Source organism: Canis lupus, chromosome 32, assembly GCF_048164855.1.
Source record: "Canis lupus baileyi chromosome 32, mCanLup2.hap1, whole genome shotgun sequence".
NCBI lineage: Eukaryota > Metazoa > Chordata > Mammalia > Carnivora > Canidae > Canis > Canis lupus.
Window position 1 is genome coordinate 43,428,757 of NC_132869.1, and position 22,040 is coordinate 43,450,796.

The following is a 22,040-nucleotide window of genomic DNA, read 5'->3' on the forward strand; positions in this document are numbered from 1 at the left end:
GGGCCGCCGCCCCCGAACGGGTGAGCAGTCGGTGGGGCGGGTGGGGGGCGTCCTGGGCACGAGGCGCGTCAAGGACGGGGCGGGGCCTGCACACCCGCCCGACCCCCGTGCCACCCGCCATCCCCCAGGCGACCTGCCCGCGCCTCTCCAGGCCTCGGTGCCCGACTCCTACGGTGTCGCACTCTCGTCCCGTGTGGTCCTAACACCTGGTTGGGGTACCGGGTAGGACATGGCTCAGGAATGACCCCCACCTCGGCCTCCCAAGGAAACGGGGTGACGTCCCTTCCACACTGGCCAGGAGCCGTGTCTGTCATGCTGGGCCTGGGGTCACAGGCACTGTGGGGTGCACATCCCCCCCCCCACGGCTCTGGGCCCTGCCCCAGGTTCTCGGTGCCCCGCCTGCTGGCACCGGGCGCAGAGGCCGCACTGCCGGGGGCCCCGAGGGAGGGGCGGAGGCCCTGACCTGGTTCTGCCTTTGGACGGCCGGGCTGCTGTCCCCGTGGCCTAGGAAGGCCGCTGCTGGCGTCGTCAGGGCCAATACGCACCCCGATGTGCTGCTCGGGGCTTCTGGCTCCCCTGGGCCCTCCCACCGCAGGCGCCCGGGTCACCGTGAGAGCAGGCCCTCTGGGATGGGGCAGCAGCGGGTGGGGGCTCTGCTCCGGGGTTAAAGCAGGGGGCAGGGGTGGGGGGGCAGGGGAGGCTCTGCTCCGGGGCTCGGGGGCAGCAGGGGATGGGGGCAGCGGGGGGTGGGGGTGGGGGTGGGGGGCATGGAGGGCTCTGCTCCAGGGCTCGGGGGCAGCAGGGGGCAGGGGGGGCTCTGCTCTGGGGCTCGGTGCAGCAGGGGGCGGGGGGGGCTCTGCTCCGGGGCTCGGGGCTCCGAGGCACCTGGGCAGCAGGCTCCACGAGCTGCTTGGGACGCCCCACAGCGGGGGCTCGGGGCCCAGGCCTGCCTGCGAACCCCGGGGGGCTGCGGGACTTGAGGCCTGTGCCCCCGACGCGGCGCCCCACCAGGACGACGGCGCTCCCTGGTGTTTGAAGGGTCCTGAGGGCCACCGCGGCCCGGGAGCGACCCTGGGGCTCTGGACTCCGGGTGCCCTGATGGTGCCTCCAAACACTCTGCGCCCTCGTACTCCGCGCGTGTTCTTGCCCAGCGTCCTTCTCGCACCCCAGGCAGTGCTGTGCCCTGGACCCAGCGTGAGCCGTGTGCACGCTCATGTGCAAGGCCCTCTGCCTCGCCCCCCGCGTCGTCCCCCGAAGGCGCCCAGGCTCTGCGCGGCCAACCCGGGCTGCTGCGGTCGGGAGGGCACGCGGCGGGAGGACGGTGGCCGCGGCGTCCCGCTGGTCCTGCGCTCTGCTGGGGAGATCGGGGCCTCCGCACAGGGACTCGCCTCGGCCCACGGCGTGAAGCGCGGCCCTCCAGGCGGCCCAGGCCCGGGGGCAGGCCCCGGAACCGCTAGTCCGCATAGGCAGGGCAGCGCGCTGGGACCCGGTTCAGTCACGTACTGGGCACCGGCTCGCAGGGAACCCGGGGTGGGGGGGGGGGCGCCCAGGAGTCGCCAGGGGCTTCGTCCCCTTACCTCCCACACGGAGACTGCGACGTGGTGTCCCTGGCTGGCCCAGGAGCGGCGCTGGGGTCCCGAGCCCTGGCCCCCCCCCCCCCCCCGAGCCCGGCCCCCTTCACTGCCTCTCCCTGTGTGCACCCTGGAGGGCCCGCGGGGACGCTGGCGATCGCCCAGGGCAGGCGTTGCCTCAAGGGGTCGCAGGGCCCAGGCTTTACCTACCTCTGAGAAGAACACAGAGAGAATGACCAGACTGATCCAGTGAATTATGCCGGCAAACTGGAATGCGCTGGAAACTGTAACAAACACAATAACGGGCCAACTTTAGGAGCGAGGAGTCAGGTGCCCCGGCGGAGGGCCTTCGCCGCGTGGGAGCCCGGGACCGCCCGGCCAACACCTAGATCTGGGCACCATCAGGCCAGAGAACAAGAGGGCAGCGCACAATGGTGTCCGCGGCGGAGGGCGGAGGCAGCGGGGGGACGGAAGGCCCCGCTGCTCCCTCCTCTGCGTGAGAGGCCGCCCCTCGTTATTCCCGCTCAGTCCCCCCAGCCTTGGTGGGCTACACCTACAGCTTCGCCCCGGAGAGGAGCCCACCACCGGGGGTTCAGGAAGACGGGCGCGGCCTTCGGAGCCGGGTGGGCAGCTTGGTCAAGTCTGGACGCGCGTTCAGGACCCCTGCCCCAAGTCACATCCAAGGCTCCCGGCAGTTAGCGGGACTCTAGGCAAGCTTTTCAGTGTGAAAACTCTGAGCGTCGAGGGGGCCGTGGGGGTCGGGGTGCTTGGTAGGGGCGGGGGCGGGGGGTGAGGCTGGAGTAAGGCCTGGAGGAGGGAATCAGGCCTGGTAGGGGGCATGTCCCCTCCTGAACGGGGCAGTGCAAGCGGCTGGGGTTGCTCCAGTCGCCCTCCAGACGCCGGCGTGCAGCGGGGAGAGCCGCCAGCCCCCGAGAGCCTGCACCCCACCTGCACCAGACCGTCCTCGGAGTGACGGCCCTACCTCTGAAAGACCCTTTTAAAATAAGGGTGCCGTGACCAGCTTCCGAGCCCAAGCAGGGCTGGGTTTATCAGGCAGGGAGGCCACGAGCAGGGTGCTGGGGCCCGGGATAAGGGTCAGGTGGGCTCTGATGGGGGGCAGGGATGCTTCCCAGAAGGCAGACCTGGAGACACACAGCAGGGCAGCGGGGGGCGGGGGGGGGGCGAAACAGGGTGCAGGAATGCTGCTGGAACGCACATATGCTGCTTCTCTCCGGGGCCTGGGCCAGGCCCGCTCAGAATCCCCCAGGGGCTAAAGGAAACCCCCGAGATGTCAGTGGGGAGGGCTGGCCTGAAACAAAAGAGCTGAGATCAGCGGACCCCGGGGGGTGGGCAGTGTCAGGCCCCGGAGGAGCGGAGCGCTCCATAGGGAAAGGCTGCAGGGCCAGGTTCCAGGTGGGGGACCTCAGGGTCCGTCAGGCCAGTGTGACCCCTAGAGGACGAGGCCTGGGGGTGCTGGGGTTCTTTCCATCCCAGGCCACATGAGGCCGAGTGGGAAGTGAGCGTCTGAGGCCTGTGTGACTCTGAAAAGACCTCCAGATGATGCTGAAAACATAAAATCTCTCCCCATTATTTCTCAAATGAATTCCTCTGCCTTTTTTACGGTTTGCTTTAGAAGAGCAATAAATCTCTGATTGTGCGTTTTATGGAATTTAAGATGCCTTTTACGAGCCGCTGTTGGATCTCCCAGCAAAATCAATCTCCTGGATACTTAATTTTAAGCAAAATTCCAGTGTCGGCCGGGTTCTCAGTTCTACTCAATGCCTCGTCACAACCTGAGCCGCCGAGGGCCCCAAGCATAACCTACGACGGGGAAAGAAAGACTCTGTGGTATCCAAGACCTCATAAAAAGCAGACCTAAGGATGAGTGGGAGGGAACGGATGCAGCATGGTTTAATTCAAGACAGGTTGAGTGTAAAGCCAGCGCTGGTCACTTTATGCCGGAAGATACTTTGATTGGAACCAACGGGCCACCAGCTGCACAAACTCCAACGAGGCCTATCAGACAAAAGCAATTCTGTGCTCCCTGTCGTCCTCCCCTGGAGTCGGGAAGGCCGATGGGGCGTGGAAGGACCCTGGATGCAGAGGCTCCAGGACAGGGCTGGGGGCGCAAGTCTACAACAACTCCATGGGCTCGGGGCTGTTGGGTCTGTAGTCCTTGCTCTTGCCAGTAATTGAGTCTTGGGCACCAGTACTTTCGTCTCTTTTTTATTTGCACTCGAATAATCCACCTTCTGAATTGGAGAAATATGGGGATCCAGGAGCTGTACCAGAAAGGACTCACTCAGCCGAAGCCCGGAGCGAAGACTCCTGGCTCTCCCCACCCGGGGCACTAAGTCGGGGCCTGCACAAGTGGGGGCAGGAAGTGCCCCGCACGGCCACGGGACATCCAGCAGGACAGGAGAGGAGCAGACGACCATCAGCTGCCGTGCACATCAGGCCGCCAACAACACAAGCCTAGAACCAAAGCCAAGAGACCTGTGGTGGGAGGAAAACTGGCCGGGCCGTCGAGTGGCCTGGTGGCTTGAAGTCCTTTCCCCAGCGGAAGTCTCGAAGTTTCTCCAAATCCTAACTCCCTTGCCTATAAGACGAGATAAAATCCGTCACGTCCACCTTACAGGGTTGCCGCTAGGGCCAGACGTACGGAAGACACTTTCAAAATCATCATGTCCATAAGGGACCCGCCAGCTTCCAGCTGGGTATGAAATACAAGCAACCCTCTGGCCACTGTGGTTGCTGTGATTATCAGGGACCACTAGGTGATCGCCTCCACACCCGACAACTCTCTTTAACCTACAGAAAAGGCCAACCTGGAAAATTCCAAATGGGAACAATTAAAAAAAAAAAAAGTGCACACAGGGGTCCCCAACGTTTTTTATTTCATCAGTTTGTGATCGTGGAGTGCTGGGGAGGAGGACCGTGGAGGCCACAGGGATGGACGGGGCAACGGACAGTGGGCGTGATGGAGAGGGGAGCAGCCAGGGCTCCTCCCTGGGTGGGCATCCCCAGGAGCCGTGGGCCGTGCACCACAGTGGCCCCGGGCTGGGGGCAGAGGGCACTGCTGGTTGGGGACCCCTGGTGGATGCACATGGAATATTGACATCATAGGTATTTGCACACGTATCTCTCTTGCTACTCACACTGGAGAAGCTTTATATCTATTAGAAGTTCCAGAGTCAGGAGAATCACCACCAATATTACACAGGCTACCAGGAAACTGTTGAGACTCGCACTGAGCAAAAATACCTGCCACACGGCTGCTCTCTTCCCACAGCACGGCTTCAGCCAGGTGGACCTGTGGGGACAAAAGCAGGAAGGGGGCGGGGAGGGGGTCAGATCCCGGCACAGCCCTGGCCGCCGCTCCACCCTCCCTACTCCTCCCGGGCTCTACGGTTCCCAGCAAAGTGCAACCCCCTCCACTGGGTAGGATCACAGAGAGCAAACCCAGCTCACAGGAGATGGAGCCCCATACAGTCCCCAGACGGGGTCACAGAGGTCGGCGGGGGCCCGGCGAGCTGTCGTTGCTGCACGTCCGTGTGGTCGCGGAGCCTAGCACGGGCTCTGCATTTAGGAGGCTCTCAGCTCACCTCCGGTAAAAGCTCAGTAGTTGATGAGTGGGGTTTCCAGTGCTTTCCGGCTACAGAGGAAGAATGAGCTAAATCCCTATTTCTCAAGTGGGTTGCACAGAATCCTACTTCCACCGAATGTCAAGGGTTGCCACCCGATACGCTCGATGATTGGATAGGCTTTGGAAAATTGGGGTCGAAGTCAAACGGGGATTTTTCTGGGCAGACACGTTGGTGCCTCTACTAGGTTATTAGGCACCATCAGGCCCCAAGGGGTCCCAGGAGCAGTGCCTTCCACTCTCGCTCGACCCGGCAACCTCCTGTCACTGAGCCTCTGGTGGGACTCGTGCTTCGTGGACAATCTTTTGGGAAACCCCGACAGGAGAGATGAAGCCACCAAGGATGGGGTCTTCCCCGAGCAGGATGGGGAGTGCGGAGGGTGTGCGGAGCCTCAGGGCCGGGGCGGGGGGGGGGGGGGTGTCCCCGAGGGCATTTGGCGTATTCCCTTCAGGAACACAGGATCCCAGGGAAGAGGGGCGCCTCGCGGGGGTGCTGAGGCCAAAGCTCACTGCCTCGCCGAGGGAGGAGTGGGATCCCCAAGGGGCAGACAGCGCCAGGCAGCGAGCCCCCCCCCCCCCCCCCCCGCTCTGGCTCCGCCTTCGGACACCCGGGGCTGCGGGTCGGCATCTCTGCATTCTGGGCCTCAGTCTCCCGTTTGTCAAACCCTTAACTCCCAGGGTCACGGACGCTAAATGAGGGAAGGTCTCTGACTAGAAGCCCCGTGTGGCTGCGAAGGGTTGAGGAAGGTGTTGATGTTGGTGGGTTACCCGGTGGCCCAGCCCTGGGCTGTCGCCTCCTCTCCATCAGGGGAGTGTGCTGAGGGCGCCGGGGCCCACGCCTCCCGAGGTCCCGAGGGTGACCCCCCCGGTGTCGCTGGAAGAGGGAATCCTGAGGTGCTCCCCTCCCCGCAGAGGAACACCGAGTGCTCTGGGGGGTTCTTCCTCAGAATCCATCTAGGGAAGCTGGAAGGGTCCCAAGCTGACGGGACGTGGTACGAGCTCGTAGCTCTCCAAGGAACCTGGCGGCAAACAGATTAGTCAAGTCTTTCTGGATAGTTTCCAAAACCTACAGGAAAGGGAGGTGCCACCCTTGGCCCCTCGGGAAGGCAAAGGCTGGGAGCTCCGTGTCCGGCCTCGGGGAGCTGGGCCGCAAGGACGGCGGGGGGGGGACTTCAGCAGGTGACGGAGGAGAAGCAAAAACCAAACCAGTAGTCATTGTTTATCTGAAATTCAACTTAAACTGGGAATCCTGTATCCGGAGCAGGGGGTGCGGAGGGGCCCGGTGAGGGGCTGGGGCCTGGTCGGACGGGCGCGTGAGAATCCGGAGTTACAGGTGAGAAGCCAGAGCCGGTGAAGCCGCGGCGGGAAGGGCCCCGCAGGCAGGGCTGGCGTGTCTGTCGGGGCGGCAGAGGGGGACCCGCGGGCTGACGTCCCCCCCCCCGGCTCAGGCCCAGCAGATGGGGGGACCCGAGGGCTGACGTCTCAGGGCTGTGTGGCTTCTGCATACGAAGACCCTCTGGTTTATAAGATCTCTTGGGCCTCCCTTCCTCAGCCGACCGCTCCTGCCTGCGCAGCGCACCTGCGGCCCTTCTTCCCACGCGTGACCCTCCTGCGCCCACCCGCCCCGTCTCCGTCCTCTACTCCGGCTGCCTCTGCCCCCCGTGTCACCCTCTCTCGCCATCTCTCTCGCTCTCAAATCAATAAATAAAATCTTTTTTTTTTTTTTTTTTTTAAGAAAACCTAGTCCTTTATCTGTGGCCCTAAAAGTGATGCCGCTTCTCTGCCGCCTGCCACCTGGGGCCGGGCTGAGCCCTGGGGGGTCGGGGCGCCTGAGTCCGTGCCCGCCACCCCGGGAGCGCGGGAAGCCGGGGGGGACCAAGCCGTCTGCTCCTCTCCAAGCAGGAGGCTCCACGGCGGGTGGATCTGCCTCCGTGGGAGGGAAGGGCCCGGCAGCTGCCGCCTCGGCCGCCCACAGCCGCCCTTATCTCCTCGGCTTAGGGAAGCTGCCCGGGGCCAGGGGCTGCCGCCTGGGGAGCGGGAGGTGCGGGGGGAACCCGAGGCAGAGGCGCGGGATCCGGAAGCCAGGCCGCCGGACGCCACCTGCCCCCGGGAGGGCCCGCGACAGACGGGAGCGCGGCGGGTCACAGGCTGCGCGAGGCGCCAGGGCTGGGGGACAGTCAGGGTGGGTGGCCTGCGGGTGACATGAGGAGCCGGGGGGACCGGCCTGTGTGGCGGCGGCTGCTCAAGGCAGGAGTCTGTTCGGGCACAAAGGGCCGCGACATAAGCAACCGGAGACCGGGCCACGGCAGTTGGGCCGCAAGGACACGGGGCTTCCCGTTCAGGGCAGAGTGTGGGTGACCAAGGCCCCCCCCCGGGCATCCCCACGGCCGGGGTCGGGGTCAGGGCCTGGGTTGGGGTCAGGGTTGGGGTCAGGTCGGGGTGGTTGGAGCCGGGGTCAGGGTTGGGGCGGGGCTGGGGTTGGGGTCGGGGTCAGGGTCAGAGTCAGGTCAGGGTCAGCGCCAGGGTCAGGGCCGGGGTTGGTTCAGGGTGGGGCCGGGTTCAGGTCAGGGCTGGGGCTGGGTCGGAGCCAGGGTCGGGCAGGGGTCAGGGTCAGGGTCGGGTCAGGGCCAGAGTCAGGGCTGGGGTCGGTTCAGGGTCGGGGCCAGGGTCAGGTCGGGGTCGGGGTTGGGTCAGGGTCAGGTCGGGATCAGGGTTGGGTCGGGGTCACGGTAGGGGTCAGTTCAGGGTCGGGGCCAGGGTCAGGTCGGGGTCGGGGTTGGGTCAGGGTCAGGTCGGGGTCAGGGTTGGGTCGGGGTCACGGTAGGGGTTAGTTCAGGGTCGGGGCCAGGGTCAGGTCGGGGTCGGGGTTGGGTCAGGGTCAGGGCCGGGCCCAGCCAGCGGGGGACAGCGCCTGCCACCCCCCAGCCAGATGGCCCGGCCCGGAGGTGGGCGGTCCTCGGACAGTGACCTCCTCTAGCCCCGAGGCCTTGGGGACGGCCTGCGGCGGGCGGGGCAGGCGGCCGGTGCCTTCACTGCTCCTGTGATGATTCTTAGGGTCTTTTTTTTTTTTTTTTTAATTTTTTTTATTTATTTATGATAGTCACAGAGAGAGAGAGAGGCAGAGACATAGACAGAGGGAGAAGCAGGCTCCATGCACCGGGAGCCCGACATGGGATTCGATCCCAGGTCTCCAGGATTGCGCCCTGGGCCAAAGTCAGGCACCAAACCGCTGCGCCACCCAGGGATCCCGATTCTTAGGGTCTTGATAAAAGCTTGACAGAAGAGTTTCTAGAAAATGACAATGGGCTTCGGCCAGCGTCCGGTCCGCGTTTCAGGGGCGGGGGGCGGGGAGCCCCGCGGCAGCCCTCCGGGCTTCGGGCCCCTGTGCAGGCCACAGCCGAGGGAGCGCGCGGGGCGGAGGAGGCCGCTGCTCCCGGGCAGGCGGGGGTCCCGGGGCCGTCGGGCGTCCTGGCTGCCAGGCCGGCGCGGCTGGGATACGCACGGCCGGGGAAGGGGCAGTGGCCGGTCTGCGGAAGGTGGAGACCTCGGAGCTGCCCCGAAAGGTGCCCCCGGCGGAGGGGAGCCCGGCGTCCTGGAGGCTGGACTCCAGAGCAGCCCCCGACGGCCTGTGGGGCCTGCACCGCGGTTCCCTCCCACCAAGCCCGGGAGAGGAGCTGAGGGCGGGGGCGGAGTGAGTGGGAAGCTTGCCTCGAGCGGGGCTGGAACTAAGGCGCGAGCCCTGGGATTCCCCACCTGCCCCCAGCGCTGCCCTCAGGGGCACCATGGGGCCAGAGCCTGAGGCCTGCTGGCTGGGTGGCCCGTGCGGCCCGAGAAGGCACAGAGCCACACCACCATGCCCAACACCCTGAGGGTGCACGGCCTTGGGAGTGGCCCGGAGGGGTCACCGAACACGCCTGGGCTCCAGGTGCAAACTCCAGGAGGCGGCATCCTGAGGCCTTGTGGCCCCAGGTGCTCCAATTCCGTGATGCTCAACACCGTGGCCTGGATCCTGCACCCTTGGGGTGGGGGTGGGGGGGTGTCAACAGCCAGCAGAACAGCCCATGGCCTCGCTTTGCTTTTCTTGACTGCGTTTGTCCCAGATGGTTAAAACGCCGTGAGCGAAAGCCACGAGGCTGACTTCAATCCAACTCCGGCATCGATCTAGGCTTTACTTTCATTGATTTAACAAACACTTATACAGCACTTATGATCAAACAGAGGAGTTTCCTGAGCACTTTACAAATATTCACTCATCTAGTCGTTTTTCCTTCTTTCTTTTTTTTTAATAATAAATTTAATTTTTATCGGTGTTCAATTTGGCAACATACAGAATAACACCCACTGCTCATCCCGTCCGGTAAGGCAGTTCCTTCTATTTTTTTTTTTTTCTCTGTTTACGAACGGTGGGGAAAGCCAGACTTTTCCATCCGGTTGGGCTCGGGCGGCAACTAGAGTCTGCAAATCACACTCCCACGGCTGACTGAGCTCTGAGTATAATCTTTGAGCCTAATTTCCTAATCTCCAAAATAGGGGTATTATCCACCTCTGCAGGGTCGTCGTTCTGAAATATGGAAAGTAACACAGGTAACATGGTGCATACTGCAGGCCCCCCGTACCGTCTACACGAAGGTGAGTTAGGTATGTGGGTGCTAGAAAACGGAGTAATGAACTAAATACGAAAAATCTCAACGTTCGTTCCATTCCAGCCACGGTCATTCCGCGGCCGCTAAATGCCAGGCACTGTATTAGGTGATGAGCACACAGAGTGCCCAGGGCCTCCATCCTCACGGAGCCTGAGCTCTTGTAAATGAACTCTGAGCCAGCAGTGAGCTCCTAGTCCAGGCCACTCTGAAAGCAAAACAAATCGGAAAAAAAAAAAAAAAAAAGCAGGAGAGGGAAACGGGCTCACATGCACGGGAGTTCTCCAAACAGGCAAATATCTCTTTGTGGGAACCACGGGCCATCCTTTTGCTAAATACGTAAAAGGGTTGGTGGGGCTTCTTCCTCCGCCGGGGAGAACCAGAGGCACAGGGAAAGCGTGGTGGGGTGGCCTCCTGGTCCCTGCACCGAGCCCCAGGAGGTAGGCCAGGCAGTGCAGACCAGAGATACCAGCACAGCAATCCACTTCGCGAAGCGGGAACCCTCAGCTCGGAGGGGAGGGATGACCCTGGCGGCCACTCGGGGGATCCAAAGAGGCTGGTTTCCACACTGGCAGCTTTGGGGCTGCAGTTGGAGCCACAGGTCAGCCCTACTGCCTGAGGGAGGGGGGAGCATCAGCGAGCCTCCCACCCGCTTGTCCCAGCACCTCCGGCCTCTTGCATCCTGGGGATTGTCAACTGTGGGGAACACGCGGGGTGTGGCAGGCGGACCACCAGGCAAGTCCCCTTCCCCTGGGGGCACAAGGGCAGACACAGCGTGGACGGGCTGCTCCTGCGCTGGGCCGAGGCCGGGGTGGGCATCAGCAGGGGCAACACGAGAGCCACCTGACATGGGGGGACGGTGCCTTGGACCGTGGCTGCGAGGCCGAGGCCCACCTCACAGGTCCTCTGCTGTCAGGATGGCCACGGGCCTGATACCCCTGGCACCTGCTGCTCGAGCCCCCCCTGCACCTGCCAGGCAAGCCCCCTGCACCTGCTGCACGAACCCCTTGCACCTCCCGCACGAGCACACATGCCGGGCGAGCCCCCTGGCACCTGCCGAGCCTACCCCTTGCACCTGCCCTGCAAGCCCCCTCACAGCTGCCGTGCGAACCCCTGGCACCTGCCGCGTGAACCCCGCGCACCTGCTGCATGAGCCTCCCGCACCTGCCGCACCCCAGGATGCCTGGCAAAGGTGCGTCCCCTCACCTGCCACAGCCCGCGTCGCCCAGCTCCCGGGCTGTGGGCCTGCCAGTCCTGGGAGCCCGGGCACAGACCCCCCCGCCCCCGATTCCACCCACTGCCCACGCAGGGCTCACCCCTTGCGTTCGGGCTGCACCCCAGGGAGGGGGGGCGGCTATTGGACTGAGAAAGAATGAATCCGTGAACTTACTTTTTTACCCACAGGAAAGATCTTTGAGATTCTCGGGCTACAGGGAAGAAGTCAATCTGTGCTTCCCAGGAAATTTCTTTTGTCTTAATGAAAGCCGTACTGCCTGGCTGGCGCACCCAGAGCCCGCCGGGAGGGTCCCCGGGACGGGGAGCTGCGGGTGCAGCCGGGGGCCAGGGGAGGGCCGTTCAAGGGCAGACGCATCGTACGGACACCAGGAAAGCGGGTGAATGATGCCCCTTTTGAATGTTCCTCTCTTGGGGGAAAAAACGACGCAAAAGACTTTGCCAGCCAAGCGAAGACCAGAACCGCTAGGCCGCACTCGCACGGGCGTGGCAGGGATGCACCCGCCTTTTAACCTGAACCCCAAAAGGCTTTTCCTTCTTCTCAAAGGACACTGAGACTGAAGCTGGCATGTTCTGAGGCAGATCTGATTTATTTTGGGGGGGATGGCTTCGTGGAGGAGGGAGACGTGGAATTAGCAGGGGTGCTCGGAGGTGAGCCAGCTACAAACCGCGGCCTCGTTCCCTGAGAGCAACCTGGTCCCTCCCTGTGGCTCATCCAGTTCTCCCCAAACAGAACGGGCCGCCCCGTCTCCTCACCCTTAACACAGTCCCGTCCGTCCGTCCGTCCGTCCGCTCAGCTCCTTCCTCGCCTGCACGGGCGCCCTCTCTGTTCCAGGCTCAAGAGATCCGTCAGGCCTGAGGACGCGCACGATCCGGAACCGCAAGCAGACTGGTGAGCGGAGGACTCGAACTCGGGGTCCCGAGTGCTGAGATCAAGGGGGTGCGCGGAAGTGAGGCTTTACCCGGGCGGGGTGGGGGGCCACACAACACTTTCTGGAGGAGGTGGCCCTTGAGCTACACGGTGGAGGGAGGGGCTTTGCTTTAAGGTGCCTCCCGTCCCCCTTCTCCGCCTCCAGCCTTTGCTGGTGCATCTAAAATCAGCGTCGTCCTCACGTAAAGATGTTGCTATATTGGACCTGTCCCCGCGGCCTGACCTCTAAATACCCATTCCTGGGCTCCTATCACACCTTTTTCCTCTGACTGTGAAGTTCTGGCGGAAATGCGCCGCCAGCACCATCTTTAAGCAGCGAACCCCCTTTCCGTCTCCCGTCCTTCCTCCAAGCTTCCGTCGCCCCGCGGCCCGGCCCTGACCTCGCAGGTTTGACCTTTCAGAACCCAAAAAGCATAATTACAAAAGGCTGGATGTCTTTCTTTATTTTTATATTTTTTGACAAAGACCATCCCACCAGGACCCTCTCTGTCCCCCTCTTTCCACCAAAAAGATGGGGAACTCCATCTCTCTTTGTGGCCACGGAGTCTCCTCTGTAAGAAGGGGGTGAACGACACCCTCCTTGGGTTGCCTCCCTCGACACTGTCACCATGATCGCCCCAGGGTGGAGGCTCCCAACTTCTCGGAATTTCCTCTTGTGGCCCCTGGTCCAGCCCAGACACTGCAGCCCGACCAGGCCTTCAGTGCAATGGAGCTGGTTAGGAGAGGGGCAAGCTCCGGGCCGCGCCACGAGCCCCCCAACACTCGTTCGCTCCTCCAAGGATGGACGGTTGGCTCGCTGGGCAGCAGCTCTGGGCCTCACTTCCCCACCGCTGGACGGGACGACGTCCAATGCCCGACGACGAGAACCAGGCAGAAGGGTCTCTGGTCACGTGCAAACACACGGACCCCAGGACGGCCAGCGAAGTCGGACTGCATCCGAGTCCAAGAATCGAGCGGAACAGCCGGTGGGACCAGCCGTCGAGGGAGGCGGCATGTTCCTAGGTCATCCCCACGTGGTGACGAGGACAGCTGCAGAGAAGACCTAATTCTGGAGGAAAGGTCACGAAGGAGGGAGACCAGGCTCCCGTGAAGACGCGGGCCTGGGGGTGACTCTCCAGCTGCCCCCTGGGGAAGAGCCGCGGGTCTGATCTGCCGCCGCGGTCTCCAAATCCCTTGGGACCCGGTCCCAGCCAAGGTCCAAGCCACTGCAGGGGGCAGGTGAAGGTTTCCGGGAAGCTTCTCTGTTGCTCGTAAAAGGGACTAACGGGGAGTCATTCTCCCCGACCGACAGGGGTGAGGCGGGCGGCCCCCTCTCAGCCCCAAGGAAACTTCATCCTCATCCAGCGCGAGGGTGAGGCCGACGCCGGCGGCGGGCGTGGGCAGGGGGAGCGGCGTGCTCCTTGCTCGCGACGTTTAGCCTCTCGGCCCCCCTGGAAGCCGCTGGGTCTGTGCTCCACGTTGCACGAGCGAAGCGGGTCCTCATTACGGGGGTCTGGGCGGGGCGTGTTGCACGGCAGTCCCCACCCTCTGTGACGAGGGTGGAAGAGAGAGATGTCAAGGCGGCAGGAGGTTTCCGGGCTTGGGAGACGGCGAGCCTGAGGGGGGAGAGCAGAGGATCGGCCCGTCCCTCGGGTCATCGCGGGGCCGCCCCGGCCGGGGCGCACACCCCACTTCCCCTTCTTCCCGTCCCCGGACGGTCCACGGCCGCGCGAGTGTTCAGGGTCCGGGCATTCGCGTTTGTGGACAGACGTGCAGGACTGTGCAGTGTCCCTGCTTCGGGGCGAAGGGTGGTGACAGCAGTGGCGTGAGCTGCAGGGCAGATGCCGGGCAGCCGGGACCCCCGGGGGTGGAGGGAGGGCCAGACGCAGCCGGGACCGGGGCCGTGGCCCGAAGCACAGCCACTTCGGGGCTCGCTGACGGGCAGCACAGCCTGCGGACGGTGCGGAGGCGCAGAGCCCACCCCCACGGGTGCCCGCGGCCTCGTGCTTCCTGAAGGCTGGGCTGGGTGCGAGCACTTCCATGACGGGCAGCGGGCACGGATGGGAAGGGGCCAGAGCGGAGGTGGGGGGGGGGGACGCCCTCCCGGTGCAGACCCCGCCTGATGGGCGGCTCCACGGAGCTCGGCGCCCCGGAAGCCAGCGGCTCCTCTCCGGGCAGCGAGCAGGCTCAGGGTCCCCGTAAATGAGCCACAGCACGGGCGCGTCTCATCCAGGGGTAACGGGTCGGGAGGCCGGGCCGCTGGGTACAGGCCCACTGACGGGGGCTACAGAAATCCCTCTGGGGAAAAGACAGCTCGGCTTCAGGTTTGGGTTTGAGACGGAGCTTCTGGAGGCCTCGCGGCGGCTGCTCAGCTGGGCCTGAGCTGTCACCGTTTGTAGTGACGACCCGCAGGGAGACGAGGCAAATAAGCCGCCAGCGCAGGGGAGGGGCAGGTTACTCCGTCCGATTCTTGCCAGGGCTCCGAGTGTTTGGGGTCCCTGCGAGGGGTCAGGGTAGCTGGATAAGAGCCGGCGGCCCCGGAGAGTCGGGGGGCGCAGTACGGGGGCTGCAGCGTGTGCACTTGCTCCACGGCACTCGGAGGGGGACCCTCAGGGTCTGGCCACACGGAGGGGACGGGCGGGCAGCGACGGGGACGCGCAGCCGGGGCAAGTCCCATGAGGACGGAACCGCAGAGCCACATTCATCCCGCAGAAGGTGGGAGGGCCGGGGTCGGGGCTCAGGCCAGGTGCCCCAGAAGGAGCGAGGCGGGTGCAGCCCCACGGGGCGGCTTCTACTTTCTGAGGAAGGAGGGAGGAGGTCATTGTTGAAGGCAACGGGGACTTGAGGGCAACGGAAGCAATCGGAGACGACCAGCCCGGGCCAGAGTGACGGCCAGCCCGGGCCCCGAGGGACGCCGTCGGGCCGAGCCGAGAGGCGAGCAGAGAGCGGAGACCTTGGGTCTGGGGACGGGCTGCCAGGGGTCGAATGTGTGTCCCCTCCCCGCCAGTCTTACGAGGAAGCCCTAACCCCTCAACGTGTTGTATGACGGTGGGGCCTCTGGGGTGATTAGGGTCCGGTGAGGTCAGGGTGCGGCCCTCAGGGTGGAAGTGGTGGCCCCACAGGAGGAGGAAGAGTCCGGAGCGCACGTTCTCCTCTACCTACACGGAATGAGGAGAGGCCACCCGTCACCCAGTCTTCGCCAGCCACCACGCCCGCCGGCACCGTGAGGATGGACTCCGCGTCCCAGAGCCGTGGGGTGGCTAAGGCACCAGCCAGGGGAGGGGGCTCCTGCTGCGGCGGTGAGCTGACTGTCCCGCCTAAGCCTCTGCAGCCTGGGTGCAGCCTGGGTGCAGCCTGGGTGCAGCCGGGCAGCGGAGAGCTCAGTCTGGGCTCTGCACACGGGCCGACGAAGGGCCCTCGGGAAGGTCAGGGAGCCTGATGGAGACGGCCTCTTCCCCACGCCCGGGGGCTCACGCACATCCCTGCGCCGGCCCCTTCTTCACAGGGCAAAAGGGAAGGCGGACTGAGGAGCACCTCGGCACGTTGCAGCCACCCGACGGCGTAGCCCGAGTGCGAGGCACGCAGCCGCGGTCACAGCCGTGCACGAGCAGCAAGCCCGTGTCCCGGTCGGCTCCGGCAGCCAGGAGGGCAGGCTCGGCTCCACGCTGCTGCCGTGTGACCCGGGCAGGCTGCTCGCGCCCTCTGGGCTCTGCAGGGCCGGGACACCCAGAACAGACGCCTTCTACGGCCCCTTCCGCTCTAGCATCTTCAGGTTCTGGGTGACGTGAACGCACTGGACTAGCACGGAGTTCGAGAGACGTGAGCGGCCACGTAGGGCCCAGCCGGGGGCCCTGAGGCCTCTTCACTTCCTACAGACCAGACCTCCCGTCTCTGCAGGACATCTCCTTGCACCGTTTTGAGAAACTGGTACCAAGCCCCCGACAGAGTCGACTTTGCAGGCCCCGCGGGCAACGAGGTCCAAGAGCCCGGGTGACGGCCTCTGGCCGGTCAGTGTGAGGCCCCGCCCGGCCAGCACCCGCTGGGCGACCCTCCCTGAGCAGTCGGCGCCCGCCCCATCAGCTTTCTCCACCCGCCTCTGCTTCCCTCGGACGCCCTCCTCTTGCACAGCTCCCCAGAGCTCCTCGCCGCCTGCGGGGTGGGAGCCACCGGCCTCGTGAACCGGGAACCGCCGAGCGGTGCCGATTGGAGCTTCCCGGTTACTCAGCTGAGTTCTGTTAACAGTGCAACGTGGGGTTCCGGGAGGTTCCGGGAGGGGGGACACGTGTGTCACACCTGAGGCTGACCCGACCTGCACGTGGTGCTGTTTTGCGGCGTTTCGGAAAAAGGCAGGTAGGAAATTCTGGGAAAACCCCAGGAAATGCCTGCAGCAAGAGCCGAGGAGCCTTGTGAAGAGAGGCCTGTCCCCTCCGCAGCGTGCTTTCGTTTCGCTTCCTCTTCCTCCAGGAAGCCCTCTGGCCTCCACCGGAGCTCCTGAGCGAGACCTCCAGCAGCCAGGCGGATCCCCTCCCTGGCTGCTCCCTATTTACGCAACAGGAGCAGCCGTCCAGGGTGCACCTGGAGACTCCAATCAAACCAAGAGCCTCTCTGCCTTGCAGGCGCCTCATCTGTATTCTCCTTAATCAGAAGAGAGCTTGCAGGGCTCTAATCAGGAGCAAGCAGAACGATGAAGCAGGCCTCCCTCTGCCCCCGCGGAGCCGGCAGGGGGCGGGGGGCGAAGCCAGCCCTGGCCTGGGGCCTCCAGGATCTGGGGATCCAGAGACCGCCCTGCGGGTCCGCTCGGCGCCCAGGTCTGCGTCCTCCCCGCCCTGCAGCCCTTCGCTCCCTCCCAGCTGCTTGCCCGTCCTCTCCCCACGGTGCCCTCCTGCTGACTCGACTACGCGCGCCCGATGCCTAGAGAACGTCTCATTTCCAGCGAAAGCCTGTCAGGTGCAGTTTTGGCAAAAGCTGCGGGGTGTCACAATTGCTGGGAAGGTTCCCCCGGGAAGCGGGAGGGCCCCTTCGGGAAACAAGCACAGGAAATCCGAGCTCTGCAAAATCTAACTGTAGCTGAGCCTGCTCATCTGCTTCTAAGGTGACCCAACGAGCCTTCGTTTTTACACTCAAAGCAGCCAGCACGTTCCAAAATCCGCGCAGACAACCTGAGAAAGGAGAGTGGCCCAGACGGGGCTCCGAGGGTCCCGGCCGACGCTCATGATTCTCTAAGAGCAATGGGCGGGGGCAGGGGGGGGTGCACCGACTCTCCGGTGCACAGAGAGGAGGCTGGAAGGGCCACTAAGGAGCAATTCGGTCCTAAAACCATTTCATGAATCCCTGAGTCCCAAGCAAAGGTCACGTCAGAGGCTGTCTAGCGGCACCAGCAGTGCCCGGACTGTCTTCCCGGGGAAGCGACGCCTGGGTGGCTGCTGTGAGCTCCTGGTCTGCAATCCCCGTGCCGCCTCCCTGGAGGTGCCCACGGAAACCCCGGGGCGGGGGGGTGACGCAAAGGCCTCCTCGGCTACTCAACCGTCCTGGCACCTACCCTTCTCTTTGGTAATCCTCGTCCAGATTTGACAGGAGCTGCGAGCCCGCCGTGGAGAGGTCGACGGCAGCCAGGGGCAGGTCACGAGAGGCAAAGTTCAGTAGCTGCACGGGAGCAATGCTCTTGGTGTCCTCGTCTACTTGTTGGGAGATGATCTCGACCTCGGAAATTCCTCCTTCTATGGCAGGCCTGCGTTGGGGACGAGGACCACAGGGCAGTCAGTCCCCAGGGACAAAGCAGGTCTCTGTGCCCCGAGGGAGGAAGGGGCATCCGGATCCGTGCTTCGCCGGCGGGGGGCGCGGGGAGCCCGAGGGGCCGGCCTGCAGCCTGGTGTCCCCTGCCGGTCGGGACAGCGCAGGCAGGAGGCAGATCTGCAAACAGGAGCTACGGGGTGGGATCCTTATGAGGCGGGCGGAAGACTCGGGTGGAAATACCCCGTAGGATTGGGGCCCCTAGACTTTATATTGGAGTAATATATTCTTTTTTTTTTTTTTTTTTTAAGGATTGGCTTATTTATTTTAGAGCAAGTGAGCATGGTAGAGGGCAGAGGGGAGGGGAAGCCGACTGCCGCTGAGCAGGAGCTCCAAGCGGGGCTCGACCCCAGGACCCTGACACCATGACCTGAGCCGAGGCCCAAGAGTCAGACGCTTAGCTGACCAAGCCGGGTGCTACTCGCTTCCTACGTGAGCTGGTCCTACTACATCTCCCCGCCTTTAAGGGCTGCCAGTAGGGGATGGGGGCACTTGGTGAAACTTCTGCAGAGTTTTCGGTCTCCTCCTTTGTCACTGGGGCACAGGGACACGGAGAAGCCTCAGTTTCTCCAGTTGAAACACGAGGAGGTGAAACAGAGGCTTCGTCAGGGCCACCCATTGTCACCCTATCATCTGATATGGTGGGAGACACGGTGCTGGAGGAGCTCGGCCTGAGAAGAAGGTGGTTTCACGGGGCCGGGGGGCAGTTTCTGAGACTAAGAGGATGTGGCTCCGGGCGCGGGGACACGTCCTTCTGCCTTCCTGCCTTCCGTGCTGTTTCCCCCTCAAGGTCACAGCAGCCCAGCACCACCTCCGGTTGTGTGGTCATCTCGGCAGGAGGACACGAGGTCCCCCTGGGGGGGGGCATGGAGGCCCCGTTCTCCGCCCCCCTCTGCCCCATGGCCCTGCAGAGCTCCTTCTGTCAGAGGGGAGAGTAGGACCCTCCAGCCTCACTTCTGGGTTCAGTTCTGGGGTTTGTTGGGATCAAGGGGGTCAGTTCCTCCTGTAGGTCCGCGGGCCTCACCCGGGGCAGGGCGAGGGCGCAGGGCAGAGGGCAGGTGCCTCGAGGCAGCCGCGGGGGGCAGGGGGAGCGGGTCGGGCCGGAGGGCAGCAGCGGGCCGCGGCCTGGCATGTGCGGCGGGAGGAAGCCGTCCACGGGACCGCGGGTTTGGGCACCCACAGGGCTCCTCCCTTGAGACCTCCGCCCCTGCTCTCAGAAGCCCTCCCGTGATTCCTAAATCTCCTCGCGATTCCCACTTTGTGGAATCGCCGTAGCACGTCCTAGCCGCGGCCGGACGTTTGCTCTGGAGGTTTCCCGGCCTCCCGCGGCCCCTCGCTGAAGGAGGAGGGTGGCGTGGCCGCCCGAGTGGGGGACCCTCGTCTTGGGGAGGAGTCACAGCAAGGGTTCTGGGCCGGAGAGCTCCCGCACTGTCATGAACCGAAACACGAGATGAGCCCAGTGGTCAAGTCGGAGAGAGGGCAGGGGCGACAGACCCAGGGACAAAGTGGCCCGGAGCCCCTCGGGGCTGGGCGGGGGCCGCTGGTCGCACCCGAGACTCGGAGGGGCCGAGAGGAGCCCCGGTGATACTCACTGCGGCCCGGTCATGGTGGGAGGCGCAGCCAGAGCCATGGGTCCTTGGGCATCTACTGGGGCGCAGCGGTCTTGGGGCCCGCCGTCGGCATTTCTAAGCGCAAGTTCTTACAACGCACGACACGGTACCTTGAAAACAAATAATTGCACGGAAGCGATTTATTACCCTTGGGTGTCAAGCCAGAGTCCTCCCAAACTCATCTGAGGACGGAAGTCCTTAGAACGTTCTTCGGTACAGCACTTTGCCTTCCAAGTTAGGTCTGAACAAAGACAGGGGTGAACAGATGCCTACAACGACCCGCTGTGGGTCAGAGGCGGGACTTCTCTGCTTTTCAGGGACGAGTAAATCGGCCCAGGGTGACGAGACAGATGACTTCGCTGGTCGCACGAAATAACAGGAGAGCCAGACCGGCCGCGGGCTTTCGGACTGTTCGTCTACGGCCGTTTCACTAAAGGGCCGTGCGGCAGTGAGCCCGGAGATTTCCTGCCCCGGCGCCCGCATCCCAGGAACCGCGGGGCCCCCGCAGCCCGGCTCCCCGTCAGCCTTGCCACCCTGGGCTCGTTACGTCGCTCCTTTGTCCCCGGTTTCTCCACCCGCGAGAGAAGAACCGTGATGGGACTCAACGCGTTGGTGCACGGGAGACACTTAGGATAGTGCCTGACACGTGGTGTCGGCTTTTAGCATCACGAGTATTTTATGGATTTAAATCGCACCATCCGTGGCACCTGAGCACGTTCCAAGGCATTTGGATGTGGCTTTGCAAGATTTCCTCTTAAAATCTGGACTAGGTAAACGGAGCATCCTTTTCTGTGAACCGGGGCTATGGCACCACCTGGAGGTCTCCTAAGACGCAGAAACAAGCTGGCAGAAAGGACACAGACGTGGAGCTCCGTTCTGGGCGATTTCCTACAAGTTAGGTGGGAGGTTCCTCCGAGGGGTGGTCCCTGCAGAGGCTGCGTTGTTCTGCTGCAAACTGCCTTTCCCGGGAAACCTCAATCCCAAGCTGGGCAAGCAGAAGCACTTGAAATGCAGAGACAAGGGCGTTGGCGTGTCACGTAAAAGGAGCAAAGCACTCCCAGGGCAAGAGGTGTCGGATGGATGGCGGCCCTGCAAACTGGGAAGCTCCTTAAAGGTCTGAGCAATTAAGAAGCGACAGCTGAAGCTAAAGGTCCTTGAGGAAATCTTGGGAAAGTCTTAGAGCAACTGGAAGAGAGATGGAGGACTTTGTAAAATTAGAAGGGCTCGGGGCGCCCGGGGGCCTCAGAGGTCGAGCGTCTGCCTCCGGCCCGGGGCGTGACCCCGGGGTCCTGGGATCGAGTCCCACGTCCCACGGAGTCCCACGTCTCCCTGCATGGAGCCCGCTCCTCCCTCCACTTGTGTCTCTGCCTCTCTCTCTGTGTCTCTCATGAATAAATAAATAAAATCTTTAAAAAAACAAAACAAAACAAAAAAACTGGTCAGTGTGTAAGTAATAAACACGAACCATTGCACTAATAATATAGGATCGCCAATATAAAACGAAAACAGAAATGAAACTGATTTTTAAAAATTCTTTGACTTTTTGGGAAGGGAAATTTCAAATATATAGAATTACAGAGAATCATTAAATGAATTTCTAGTTATCCATCTCCCAACTGGAACAGTTGCCAACTCACGGATTGTCTTGTTTTCTCTATGTCCCTGCCCGCCCCTCACCCCTCTTGATGATGTCATTCATCTGCAAAGGTTCCAATATGTACCTGAAAGGATAAGGATTCCCTTTAAGAGATCTAACCACAATATTTTAACGTTATTAAATACCCAGGCATTGTTCAAATTTTCCCAATTATCCTGTAATTCTTTTTTTTATTTTTTTATTTTTATTTATTTATTTTTTATTTATTTATTTTTTTTAATGATAGTCACACAGAGAGAGAGAGAGAGGCAGAGACACAGGCAGAGGGAGAAGCAGACTCCATGCACGGGGAGCCCGACGTGGGATTCAATCCCGGGACTCCAGGATCGCGCCCTGGGCCAAAGGCAGGCACCAAACCGCTGTGCCACCCAGGGATCCCCTGTAATTTTTTTTTTTAAGGTTTGTTGAATCAGGTGCCAAGTGAGGACGACATGTTATGATTGGCTATTACGATTCTTAAGTCTCAATGAATCTGTAGGTTTCCCCCTCTATCTCATTTTCCCCAAGCAATTTATTGGAAAACCTGGGTCAGTGGTCCCAGGTTTCCCAGCCTGGATTATGGTAACTGTATCCCTTTCATGTCTGCCCGGTTCCTGTTCTCTACCTTTCCTGCAATTTTTAGTTATCTATAGACTTTAATCAGATTCAAGTTTTTTTTTAAGGATTTATTTATTTATTTATTTATTTGAGACACAGAGAGAGAGGCAGAGACACAGGCAGAGGGAGAAGCAGGCTCCATGCAGGGAGCCCGACGCGGGACTCGATCTCAGGACCCCGGGGTCATGCCCTGAGCTGAAGGCAGACACTCAACCACTGAGCTGCCCGGGTGTCCCCTTTTTATTTTTTTTTCAAGACTATACAGGCAATGTTGTGACTTTCATCAGCAGATACATAACGTCTTGTTCTTCTTTTAGTAGCATTAACAGCCATTGACAACCACTTCCTGGACCCATAAATCCGTTAGAATTTGCAACAGGGGCATATGA

At 62.4% G+C, this 22,040-nt stretch overlaps 1 protein-coding gene across 4 annotated transcripts in view; it reads right to left on the minus strand.

The window, feature by feature from the left end:
• The window catches only part of TMEM266 (transmembrane protein 266), a 92,996-nt gene that overhangs the window by 25,342 nt on the left and 45,614 nt on the right, over positions 1-22,040 (minus strand). For all 4 annotated transcript variants that reach the window (XM_072809840.1, XM_072809842.1, XM_072809841.1 and 1 more), the window contains 4 exons: positions 19,380-19,507; positions 17,537-17,725; positions 4,730-4,884; positions 1,782-1,855 (listed from right to left, as the gene is read on the minus strand). In XM_072809840.1, coding sequence (XP_072665941.1) covers positions 1,782-1,855; positions 4,730-4,884; positions 17,537-17,725; positions 19,380-19,417 — 456 coding nt within the window. In that variant the 5' untranslated portion in view covers positions 19,418-19,507. The remainder of the gene's footprint in view (positions 1-1,781; positions 1,856-4,729; positions 4,885-17,536; positions 17,726-19,379; positions 19,508-22,040) is intronic.